The sequence below is a fragment of the Phyllobates terribilis genome, unplaced genomic scaffold (genome assembly GCF_046119375.1).
Source record: "Phyllobates terribilis strain yellow unplaced genomic scaffold, ASM4611937v1 Scaffold_6421__1_contigs__length_44649, whole genome shotgun sequence".
Classification (NCBI taxonomy): domain Eukaryota; kingdom Metazoa; phylum Chordata; class Amphibia; order Anura; family Dendrobatidae; genus Phyllobates; species Phyllobates terribilis.
Window position 1 is genome coordinate 1 of NW_027369164.1, and position 13,180 is coordinate 13,180.

Below are 13,180 nucleotides of genomic sequence, written 5' to 3' on the forward strand. Positions count from 1 at the left end.
TGTGTGCAAAGGAGCTAGTTCGTGGTCTACCTCTTATCAAGATAGACAACTTGACACAATGTGCTAATTGTGTCAAGGGAAAACAAGTTCAAACCTCATTCAAAGCCAAGCAGAACGTCACAACAAAGAAGCCCCTTGAGCTTCTTCACATGGACCTCTATGGCCCAATGCGCGTTCAAAGTCCTGGTGGAGCACGCTATATATTTGTGATCGTTGATGACTACTCTAGGTTCATATGGACCTTGTTCCTGCGCTCCAAGGATCAAGCCTCCTCGCGCTTCATAGCTGGTCGCCCTACTCGAGAATTCTCTATTTCTGAAGGTGCGCTCTATAAGATCTGATCATGGAACTGAATTTGAGAATGGAGAGATGTTGAGCTACTGCGTTGAAAGAGGAATTGCTCACAACTTCTCAGCTCCTAGGACACCACAAAAAAACGGAGTGGTTGAAAGAAAGAATCGAACGCTAGTAGAGATGGCGCGCACCATGCTTCTTCAAAGTGGTGTCACTCCCTCTCTATGGGCTGAAGCGGTGAACACTGCAGGCTACATCACCAACAAAACTCTTCTATGCCCTTCTCTAGGCAAGACTCCCTACGAGCTGATCAAGGGATATCCTCCAAGCATATCTCATTTTAGGGTATTTGGATGCAAGTGCTACGTGCTGAATAATGAGAAAGATAATTTAGGCAAGTATGATGCACGAAGTGATGAAGCCATCTTTCTTGGCTATGTCCCAGCAAGCAAAGCGTACAAGGTCTTCAACCAAAGAACAAGAACCTTCGAGGAGAGCATACACATAGTGTTTGATGAAAGCGCCTTCCTCACTTCCTCGACAAACACTTCCGATCCATTCTCAGAAGTCGCCTCCTTTGAAGCCCCTTCAGATATCGATCAAGCACCTCTTCATAAAGCCTTAAACCCACTCGCCCCTCCTTATACAGCCTCAGTTCCCTCAGGACCTGACTCGGACAGCGATAACGAAGGGCCTTCTACCTCAAACATTGCTCAGAACACAGAGCCTCCCACTAGAGATTTTCAATAACAAGGTGCTCATCCTCCAACTAACATGCTAACCCCAGTCCATTCTGGGGTCTCGCTCTTGTGTAGCTCGACTAGCTCCTCCAGAGACAATCGTTGAAGCACTTGATGAAACAACTGAGGAAACCAGCCTTTGTGCCTTCAACACCTTCGTCTCTCTCACTGAGCCTAAGAATATCAAAGAAGCCATCCTCGATCCAGATTGGGTGGCTGCCATGCAAGAAGAGCTTCATGAGTTCGAACGAAACAAAGTCTGGCACCTTGTTCCTAAGCCCTCCAATCGCACCATCATAGGCACTCGTTGGGTCTTTCGCAACAAGCTCGATGATTCAGGAGCTGTGGTCAGAAATAAAGCACGTCTAGTAGCACAAGGATACAATCAACAAGAAGGGATCGATTGTGACGAGACCTATGCCCCAGTTGCCAGATTAGAGGCCATTCGACTTCTTATTGCCTTCGCTTCGCACAAGGGCTTCAAGCTCTTTCAAATGGATGTAAAGACAACTTTTCTCAATGGTGTGCTTAATGAAGAAGTGTACGTGAAGCAGCCCCCATGCTTTGAAGACTCGAATCACCCAGAGCACGTTTATTTCCTGGACAAGGCCCTCTATGGGTTAAAGCAAGCACCAAGGGCATGGTATGAGTGCCTCTCTGAGTACCTCCTCGCCAACAACTACAAGAGGGGAACAATCGACATGCCGCTCTTCATCCAGGAACATGAAGGCGACATCCTAGTGGTTCAGGTATATGTTGATGATATTATTTTTGGTTCAACTAACATGTCGCTTGTAGAGAAATTCAAAGACGTGATGAGTAGCAAGTTCAACATGAGCATGACAGGGGAACTCAACTTCTTCCTTGGACTGCAAGTGGTGCAAAAGGCTGAAGGCATTCAAATTCATCAACAAAAGTATCTAAGGGAGATCATAAAGAAGTTTGGAATGGACAATAGCAAGCCCCTTCACACTCCAGTGTCCACAGGCACTAAGTTAGACACAAACCTTAACGGCCCCAAGGTGAATGAAACACTCTATAGAGGAATGGTAGGATCTTTAATGTACTTAACTGCCTCTAGGCCCGATATTGTTTTTGCAGTGAGCTTGTATGCACGTTTCCAACCTGATCCAAGGGAGTCGCACGTCGCCATCATCAAGCGTATCCTTCGTTATCTAAAAGGGACTGATAATCTTTGTTTATGGTACCCTAAGAACTGCGATTTTACCCTTGTTGGATACACAAATGTTGACTATGCAGGATATCTAGTTGATCGAAAGAGCACCTCAGGTATGGCATAATTTATAGGCCCTTGTCTCATTTCATGGGGCTCTCGCAAACAATACTCAGTAGCTTTGTCCACCACCGAGGCTGAATACATAGCAGCCGCTTCTTGTTGTGCTCAACTCCTATGGCTCAAGCAACAACTCACTGACTTTGGAATCTCGACGAGCTCGATTAAAATAAGGTGTGACAACACAAGCGCAATCAACATCTCAAAGAATCCTGTGCACCACTCTCGAACCAAGCACAGTGACGTGCATCATCACTTCCTTCGAGGTAATGTGGAGAAGAAGCATATCGAGCTCACCCATTGTAGAACTGAGGATCAAATAGCAGACATTTTCACCAAGGCCTTGAACAAGGAACCGTTCATCAAACTAAGACTTCACTTGGGCTTGATCCCCTTTCATTAAGCATCTCCTTGCACGTAAGCCTTCTCCCTTGATCTTGTGTAAATTCAATGCTCCTTTTAATCTTGGGAACTTAGGTCTAATACGTGCACGAACCTAGCCTATACCCTTAGGGGTATTCATCCTTCGCATGCTCTGTGTGATGCTAAATGATAAATTCTTAGTTAGGCCCTCTCTAGTATTGCACTATTGCTTGCTAAAACTTGATCCATTTGCATGCTATTCATTTTCAAGCCCTTATATATATTCACGATGATCGCTTCTTAACCTCATAATCAAGCCCCCTAGATATGATTTGTGCTTATAGGCCAGTCCCTTAGCCTTGATTTTAATGTTACGTTTCCTATGACCATATAAACCACAACTGGGAATATTCATTGAGATGACAAAAATCCTACCCATATATGCTTAGCACTTCTTGTTTTTAAAAGAGATTTTATGTCCCTTTGTGTGTGTGAGATTATTATGTGCTTAAGCGAGTTGAATTATCCTACTGAGAATGGGAACTGAGACACAGCGCGTCCTAGTATGGGGACCAAATAAGTAGATAAGATCACAAGCGCAGTTGTTGAACTAAATGTCCTTGGGGATCGAGTAACACAGATTAGAGTGAAGCGCAGATAACTTCAGGAACTGAGTATAGGTACCGATAGAATCTTAGGGACCGAGCATCTCAACGGTCGACTATCTTCTAGGCACTCATTACTCGCCAGCTTAGGCAAACGGTCACTTAATCTGCGATAAACGAGGCGCCGTTCCAAATCTGAATTAAGGCCATTGTGATTCGACCGTTCGACTCTCTCCATAAATAGCCCCTTCGACCAGATTCATCCTCCCTTCACCACCTCTGCAACTATTCACTCTTATTAAACCCTCTCTCTTCCAAGGACTCAGCGCTCAAACCCTGCAACTCTTCACCACTCTCCCTTTCTCTACTTTCCAACTTCCTCTCTCACAAACACAACAAATGGCCAACCCAATGAACATTGACCCTGCGAAATGGACTGAGTTCCTCAAATTCCAGGAGTTCATGGAGAGATCCAAAGCATCCGCCCCTGTTGCTCCCTCTACCTCCACATTTCCAGCTCTCCTTGACTCAGCACCACCAAAGCCCCTCTCTCCAATTCCAGAGAAAGTGCCCAGTTCTCTGCCCTCACCTACATCTCACTCCAACTCTCCAGCACCCATGGAGGAAGACCAAACGACCCCCGTCATTTACCTTGTTTCCTCCATCGACTCCACCAATCACACTCCATCTGCCTCTAGACATGAGGAATCCACCCATCACCAGCCTGACATCACATCCACCGCCCTCGCTCTCCCTACTCCACCCTCTCCACCACCTCAGACATCTCTCAAACGAGCCTTAGCCATCACACCCTCCTCCACCACACAGAAATGCCAAAAGACGATCGCCCTCCCTGAAAGTGACGAGTCCCTCAGTCTCCCACCTGCTCACGGTAATTTCTCGAATCGCGTCGTCATCGAGCCTCTAATCATAGGTGATAGGAGCTTATTATATGGTGTTAACTAGCAACTATTAGCTTAGGATTAGTGGTGTTTAGGTGCTTATTGAGTGGTATTCCCGGAATCAGGTATGATGTTCACTTATGGATTTGCGGGATGCTCATAAGCGTTATTTTGTGGTTTGTATTATGGAGATCCTATTTGTACTCACCTTTAGTACATTTGGGACGGAGCTAGAGAGAAGACGACCACACCTACACTCATGGAGAAGCTGAGAGGCGAAGCCGAGCTGCCTCGGAAGCTTATAGAAGACCGAAGACCAATCTGAGAGAAGGCTTCAAGAATAAGAAGATGTCTCGACCGAGACTATAATGTCTCGATCGAGACTTTGCCTCGACATGAAAGTAGCGATTGCGACTTGGAGGTAGCAATCGAGTCTGGTGCCATTTCTGAGTGACTGGGACCAAGCCCGAGAATCTATTTGTTTTTCAGATTTTATCTTTTATTTTCAGTTATTTTCTATCTTCTAGGTTAGATACTATATAAACCTTTAGTTTTTAGGTTAGAATAATCTTCTTAATCTTTTTGCCACTTTTCACAATTAGTTCTTAGAGATTCAGCAGCCAAGAAGAAAGCTCTCACCTTTGTGCCATCTTCTACCTTCATCCTTGGTTAGTTCATCCATAATTATGTATAACTTTCTCTTGGCTATGTCTGGCTAAGTTCCTACGAGTTCACTCTTAGGTTGAAGCCATTATTCTAGGAATTGTTTGTGAGAATTCTATTGTTTATGTTCTAGAGGTGAGTTCCGGTGAAAACAACCCTTATGGCGTGAAGTGCGAAGCATGTTGAGCCATTAGATTAGAAAATGGAGGTCTGAGATTAAAAGATGGGTTTTTTAATGAATCCACGCGGTGACATTTTTGTAATTAATGGTGAACTGTTATTTTTATTTTTTTTACGTTTTCTGGGTGATTTTTTATCCCTTTAGATGTGAACATTAGCGTGTTATATGTGAACATTAGTGTGTTATATGTGTACCCGAGAAAGTTCGCACTTCACACCATAAGGATTGTTTTCACCGGATCCTTATTCTTATGTTCTAATAATAATTTCAGCATTGTTTTATATTCTCTTGTGATTATTGTCATTGATTGATATTGATTTTATCTAGGTTCGAAACTAGGTTGATTATTATTCATTCATATCGCTAGGCTTGATAATTCGATTTGAAAAGTCTTGTCTTTTAGGTAGCAATCAGAATTAGCATAGACTATTTGCGAGTGCTTATTTTGTAGAGATTATAAACCTGTGTCGAGTATCAGTGATTTACCAATGGTATTGCATAGGCCTACATATCTTTGATCTTTATGCTGTTGAGTAGTTGAACCTTAGGATTTCTTTGGTTATTGCATACAACAAGGGTTTCTAGGACTATTTGGACTAGTTGTTATTTATGAACAAAGAGTAGGACAACTAGATTATTTATTTAAAGAACATAACTTTTATAGAATTCGATGATCAACTTTCCATAAGAATAATGCGCTGATGCTAAAAGAGTGAGCTTTCCATCGTTATAAGTTTACAAAAATCCAACAATTCACGTTTAATTATTGCTAGTTAGTTTACAAACCAAAAACCCCCTAGTTACTATTTGATAACACAAATTGAATTAAGCTATCGTTGTGTCTCCCTTGGGACTCGACTCCGACTTACCACTTCAATAGTGGATACTTTAGTTGGATTATTTTTGATAGGGTCAACGACCGTTTTACGCCTGTCAATAGGCCAAGGCTTCTGGTCTAGCCTCAGCCCTGCAGAGTTCGATGTCGCTGCCGCCGTCACCTTCCTCGAGCGCACTCGCTGGTCAAAGCTCGAGGTGGAGCCCTTCTCCATCGACTACGATGAAGTGCGCAAGTTCTACAACGCTCTCGCAGTTATGACCCCTAGCCCATGCCATCTCTACTATGTGGCCCACATTCCCTTGGGGAGACGAGCCCAAGACGCTGAACGTCAAGCTTATGATGAAGGTGCTCGATCTTCCAACGGATGAAGGGTACGCGTCTCTTCCAAAGAAGAACTGACCCTCTGGAAAGGGTGAGACGTTGTAACTGCTGGTGGGGAAGCTGCGTCCTAAGGAGATCAAGATGCACATGCTGAGTTTCGGCACAAAGCTCATCCATTATGTCATGCTGCGCAATATCATCCCTCGCCAAGAGAAGCGCGATACCGTCACCATCGCTGATGCGTGCCTACTGCGTGAAGTCATCGAAGGACTCTAATAGATACGCCGCGACTCATTCTCTCCCACATGCTGACGATGAAGATGCATAAGAACCACGCGCTTCCCTACCCCCACATCGTCAAGAAGCTCATGCTAGAGCTGGGGATCTATAGGACGACAAAGGAAACGCCCTGTGAGAGTATAATCAATGAGACTAGGTTGCGCCGGCTACTCAAGCACACCAGTATGGATGCGCCAGTTGAGAAGCTCCTCCTTGGCTCCACTCCCATAACTGAGCCTAAGTCTGAACCCAAACCAAAGCCCGAATCCTCAGCCCCTCCCAAATCTGAACCCAGACCTCGCCGAATCAAGAGCCCCTTGAAAGAGCCCAAGCCGCTACTGCCGCCGAACATGAGCTCAGAGGAAATTCAGCTTCGCACTTCGGAAGCTGTACTTCAGACCAATCGCCATCTGTCAGGGCTCATGCGTATGCTCGACTGGCATCTTCATCACGTCAAGGTGCTCATGATTGGGCATCTGAAAGAGGGTTGCGGGGATGACTATCAAGACGAATACCAATGGGAGTAGTTGTGGTCTCAGTTCACCTAGGGCCCCTTAGAAATCCAAAGCTCCTCTAAAATTCTTGTCATTTTTGCTCTTTTTTTACTGCTTTTTTGTGTGCTCTTATATTTTCTCAATGAATTGCTAGTTTTTGGTTCGCTTATCTGCTTGCTCTAGTGCGTACTGAGATAGGGCTAGACTTATTGTGTTTTCTTTCGTATCACTTACTCATTCCTCTAGAAGGCACGCACGTGCTACACTTAGTTTCCCTTGATTAATATTGCGCATTCCTTTTTACATGATGTCAAAAGGGGGAATACTACAGGCATAGGAGTTTTAATTTAGGGGGAACTAGACCATATGAAGTTAAAGGGCGATGCTTATTACTTATTGGTTGATTAAGGGGGAATTGAAAGCTACTTCTTTTCTCAGCTCTATAATATGCCTATGCCAGGATTCTAAGTTTGTCATCATTAAAAAGGGGGAAATTGTTAGTTGTATGAACTAGCCCCTTAGTTCGTATAACTGATAATGCCTTAGTTTTAACGATAACAAACTACATTATGAACTAATATGTGTATTGAGTGAGATATACTGGAAATCGATAGGCCTTTGAGTTACTTAGGAAGCTAAAGCGTGGAAAACAGCGAGCTTAAGAGAAGAGACAAGAGCGAGTTCAGCGAGAAGACTAGCGCTCAAGACGCTTAACTAGGAGCAAGGGAACCGAAGGACACTGAAGGGGACCAAACATTGAGAGTAAAGGATCGAGCTGCACAAAGTAACACGCTACACAAGGAGGACACACTCAAGGGGACCGAGCGCGTATTTATGGAAAGAAATCTTCCTTGAAGCTAAAGAAGGAAAGAGAGCTAAAGAAGGAAAGAGTTGATTCGCCAAGAGATTTATCAGATTCGAGATCTTAACAGTTGAAGCTAGTTTGTCATTATATTTGGCTAGTTTAGATTTAATACTTTATTTATTATTATTCACTTGCTTTTAAGTAATTAGTTCCCGGTGATTATGCCATAGTATAAATAGTTTAGTTCTTTTATCAAAAGAGAGGTTGTCGAACTAGAGAGAAAGAGTTCATCTTGATTTAGATCTTAGGCAATAGCTAGGAGAGTTGAGAGAAACTAAGAACTGTGTGTTCGCCTAGTTGTTGTAAGTCTCAAGAGAAATCAAATCAGCCAAAGTTTTGGAATTGAAGTGTTTATTTGTTCTTAGTCTTATATTCCGCACAAAAAGATTATATCTTTAGTTAGACTAAGTACTTCACGATCCACAGCTTCAAAGGAGTAGAATTGCACAACCAGATACAATCTACTCTAATAATAGATTTTTTGTTTGTTAAAGAGAGGTGACAATCTCGACATTTTATTACTTAAAAAAGTTCGAGCTAAAACAACACAAGAAGGGGTATAGCTCCTCCCCTTAATTCTTCATCAATCAGACCAGAACACTCTCTAGGGCCGAGTCCAAGAACAAATAGCAAGCAGAAAGAAAAAATCTAGAGAAGTCAATGAGTCGACGAATCAATTACCTCTCGGAACACATGCCGGATCTGGCGTTGCTAGTCCCTACTACTGAAGCATGTTACCCAAGCAACAAGGCTAGCTAGTGGGTGGCAACAATCCATGGGTTTGCTTAGCAACAAAGTTGCCAAAATCGAATCTATTTCTAAAAAACCCCTCATGAAGCCAAGGTGTTGGGTTATGAGAACTGATGGGACATTAGAATGATACAAAGCCAGACTAATTATCAAGGGATGTACTCAACATGAGGGGATTGATATTACTGAGGCGTTCTCACCAGTAGTGAAGATGACAACATAAGGAGCTTAGCGGCAGTGGAAGTAAAGAATGGTTAGAGATTATCACAATTAAACGTGAAAAATACGTTTTTGCATGGTGATCTCCACGAAGAGGTATACGTGAAGATTCACCAAGTAATTTCAGCTCCAAAAGACAAGGCTTGTCTCCTCACACATCTCATCAATGACATTCAAAATTATCAGATTCGCTTATATCTTAGTGATTCAATCAGTAACGTAATTATTACTATTTGTGTATTAAGAAAGTTGGGTCTCAAGTTATGATCCTAGCTATATACGTCGATGATATCCTCATCACCGGTAATGATCAAACTTTCATTGATACCATTAAAGCTCTCCCGGATGCTAGATTCAAGATTCAAGACCTCGACATCCTGAATTTTTCCTAGGAATTGAATTCCTTCATTCAGACAAAGGAATACTAATGTCTCAAAGGAAGTTCATCATCGACATTCTAAAAGACCTTAATTCTCGAAATCTCATCACCAATAAACATCCCAATAGATCCTATAGTGAAGATGGATTCCAACCCAAAGCAATTCCTCCATGAAACTACATCATACAAACTATTAGTTGGTAAGATAAACCTCATCACCAACTTCATACTAGACATTCCATTCACAATGTAACATTTAAGTTAGCATATGCACAACCCCTACACCTCCCCATTTCCAAGTAGCATTGCACACATTAAGGTACCTCAAAGGAACACTTCATCATGGCTTGCTGCTATACACATACTTCACACTCAAGGCCTTTTACGACTCTAACTAGGCAGCGTGTCCATGTACTGGAAAATCAGTAAGTGGATATATCATTGTGCTAGGAGGTCTTCCATTATATGAAAATCTAAGAAACACCATGATCTCATTTTCATCAACAAAGGCCGAGTACAGATCACTCAGATGAGTCACACCTGAGCTCTTATGCCTAATATGCCTCCTTTACGAGATTGATGTCCCTAACCTTCATCTGCAACGATCAAATGCGACAACTTATGACAATTCACATAGTAAAGAACCATATGTTCCATGAACACACAAAACACATCGATATAGATTGTCATTATATCCTCACTCAGCTTACTCAAGGACTCATGAGTCTCACACACGTTCTTACACAACATCAACTTGTAGATGTCTTGGCAAAACCACTCTTTAACCCTCACCATAAGTCATTCATTGACAAATAATGTAAAAATAGATAATTCTGTTATAATTAGCTATGAATATACTATACATAAATTCTCTATATAAAACTCCGATATCAAAAACAACAAATCAATAAAACATATTCATATGTTTCTTTCTCTCTTCAATTTAATTATAACTTTATCTTCACTTCTCATTATTAATTCAATTCCAAATTTTTATTTTAAATGGAACTAGTCCAAATCAAATCGCATGGTTATGCCAATATGCCAATAAGGCAATAATAATTTAATTCCATTTCATTTTATGTTAAATAAATTCATTTCCTTAAAAGTTATGCGCATTTTTCCAATTAAATGTCAAACCGATTGGGAGATTTGGCTCGTGAAGGATACTTCATTTAGCAAAATTAGAAAATAGTGACGTGTCATGTTGTCAGGTGACGTGCTGCATAGAAAGCAGCACAAATAAAATGGGAAATAATAATATCAGAGAAAGTAAAAGATAGCTAGAGGGAGCGCGATGAAGAAGCCCGGAGCCGAGAAGAAAAAGGTTCGACGATCAGCAGGCGCCGCTCAAAATGGCGGCAGCGACACCCCTCCTAGGGTTCGTCTCTCTCATTTTCTCTTCTTATTATCTCTCAGGTCTACCCCTTGCCTGCAAACGATTCCAGTCTCTGTTCCCTGGAAGATTTAGGGCTTCTATTAGTTTGGATCTTCGAGAGACCGGATCTTCTTATTGCACTATCTTTGATGGATTTTGGTGCTATACCGAGCATCGATTCCTTTTGAATTGTGTTGTTTCTGTAAATTATAGTTTTTTGTACGCGAAATTTGTATCAATCTTATTTGATCTTACCTTCTAATGGCTGTTTTTGATTGATTCGTAATCATTAGTCGATTGCTGGAGAGTGTTGCTTCCAATCTGTGTCATTTACAGGCGTGTGCTGGTTGAAGTACTATCGACTGCCTGTAAAGGATCAATTCTAATTCTGTATTTTTGACAATAAGTATGTGGACTAAGATATATTGACTTCTGTTGGAACAAACGGAAACTAGGGGATATCCCAGTTTAAGCTGTTGCTGATTATGTAGCTATACTGCTTCAAAAATTGCGCTACTCAATATAAATATCTCTAATTGTCATGTGATTAAGTTTGTAGGATTGAACAATTATTCAGGATTATGCTACTGATATCGCATTATGAAACGGTTCGGAACTATAATATTCAAAATAGTCAGATTGCATGAGAGTACAGTGAAATTTTGTGCTTTATTTTCTAAGATTACATTCTTTCGCACACCGTGGGGTATAATAAATTCATACTATAATGCCATCGTCATAGTCATATTGGTTCTGATGTTTCAGAAACAAGCTGCTGAAAAGGATTTATACCTGTTACTTGCTGAGAAGATGAGAGACCATAAGGGTTTAGAGTCACGATGGGCTGTTTTACAAGAGACCCGTGTAGAATATTTCAGAGGAAAGGATTTTGTTGCCTTCTTGAGAAATCATGCAGAGATTAAGGATATATTGGATCAAGATAAGAATCTAGAAGCAGAAGATATCGGTAATGCCTTGCTGAAGAAAAACCTCATCGCCAGATGTGACCGGGTTGTAAAAACACTAAGACCAGGCAAGAAAAAGTTGTCTACATGGCCTGCACACTTGGAAGTTTTCCCTGTAAGTCTTACCATGTTCACTTATCTTATCTTGAAGAAAAAGGAATATGTTTCTACTGTTGCATGCTACAACTTCAAACTTTATGTATTTAGCTGACTAGGGGTGACATTCAATCTCAATGCAGATTCAAACTTTTTCAAATCTCAATGCAGATTCAAACTTTTTCAGATACTGATGCGTTCTTTATGTGGACATTTGAGAAGCGAAGGCCATTATGGCAGACACTGTTATCCTTCTCTTGGCCAGTACTGACTCTGGCAATTTGCTTGTTCCCCGTATATCCTCATCGGTGCAAACTAGTAGTGCTCTATTCTTGTGCAGGGATACTTCTACTCATACTCTGTCTCCTGCTGTGTAAGTATTTTGCCTGTTATATGTCTTTGATTAAAAAGAGTTTCTGCACATTATTGATACCGGTATACCGATTGCAGTGAGAGCTACAATATTTGGTGCTCTATGGATTTCTCTTGGAAAGCGTGTATGGATATTCCCAACATTCTTGCAGAAGAAGCTACACTGCGTGAACTGTTCCAGTTCTGGCCAAAGAAAGATGAAGAGAAGGGGCCAAAGTGACTTCACGGCTTTTCTATGCTGGTGTAGCTGCTGTCATCATTGTTATCTTGAGACATCATGCTCATGATGAGGCTGCTAGGGCCAGGTACATTATTGACTTTTACCTTAATATCTCAGAACTTTACATTAACTAATTTAACCCATTTTCACAAATTATTAAAATATTGCCATTCTATTCAGACGAAGCCGTAAAATAGAATTAGAGTAAGATTAATTAAACATATGTATCAAGAAAAAATCTTTCAAATGAAATTTTTCTAAAATTTCCTGACTTTTATTGAGATTAACTATTCTATGTATGCACACACAATAAAAAATTGTAATTTTAATATGCTCTAATTAATTATGTGCAACAGCCTATAATTATATTGGGCTTAATTTTTGAAGGTAAAGGATCAAGTATATAATTTCTCCAAAGTTCTAGTGATATGTATATTTTTAAAATACTCCGAAGGGCTTTTTTTCACAGTTTTTTTTGTCTGTACACATTTCAGGTACCAGAAGCGGGTTTCAAATATCATTGATGATGTTCTTGAGTGGTCACCGCGTTTGGCTTTGTCTGGAATGATGAAGCAGACAGATGCATTCAATGAAACTGATCCTCATAATGTCACGAATGGGGGAGAGTCGAGCTCATTTGAAGAGTCACCACTCCCACCGGAAGACATAGATGTAGATGAAGTTGAAATTTTCCCAGAAGATGACTCCCAACATAGTAGAGATGACATCTGATCTAAACTCATCTAATATTTAAGGGTACTACAACAACAACAATTACTACTACTGCATGTGAACTTTTTGAATACTGTTTTACGTGGCAATTCGGTTTTAAACTATATAGAACTTTTTCCCCCCCCCTTTCTCCCTGTTTTTTTTTTTTTTTTTTGGGTCTGGAGAGAGGCAGGCTCTCAAGTAGTATAGAAAAGAAGGAAAGGAGTTCAAGGGATGACAAAGCGGGGCAT

At 41.2% G+C, this 13,180-nt stretch overlaps 1 protein-coding gene across 1 annotated transcript; it reads left to right on the forward strand.

The window, feature by feature from the left end:
- Positions 1-10,484: 10,484 nt before the first annotated feature.
- LOC141250992 (uncharacterized) lies at positions 10,485-12,950 on the forward strand. The gene is given in 7 exon segments (XM_073670174.1): positions 10,485-10,568; positions 11,331-11,645; positions 11,798-11,999; positions 12,077-12,130; positions 12,133-12,213; positions 12,216-12,303; positions 12,713-12,950. Coding segments are annotated over 7 exon segments (1,062 nt in total).
- The last annotated feature ends 230 nt before the right edge of the window (positions 12,951-13,180 follow it).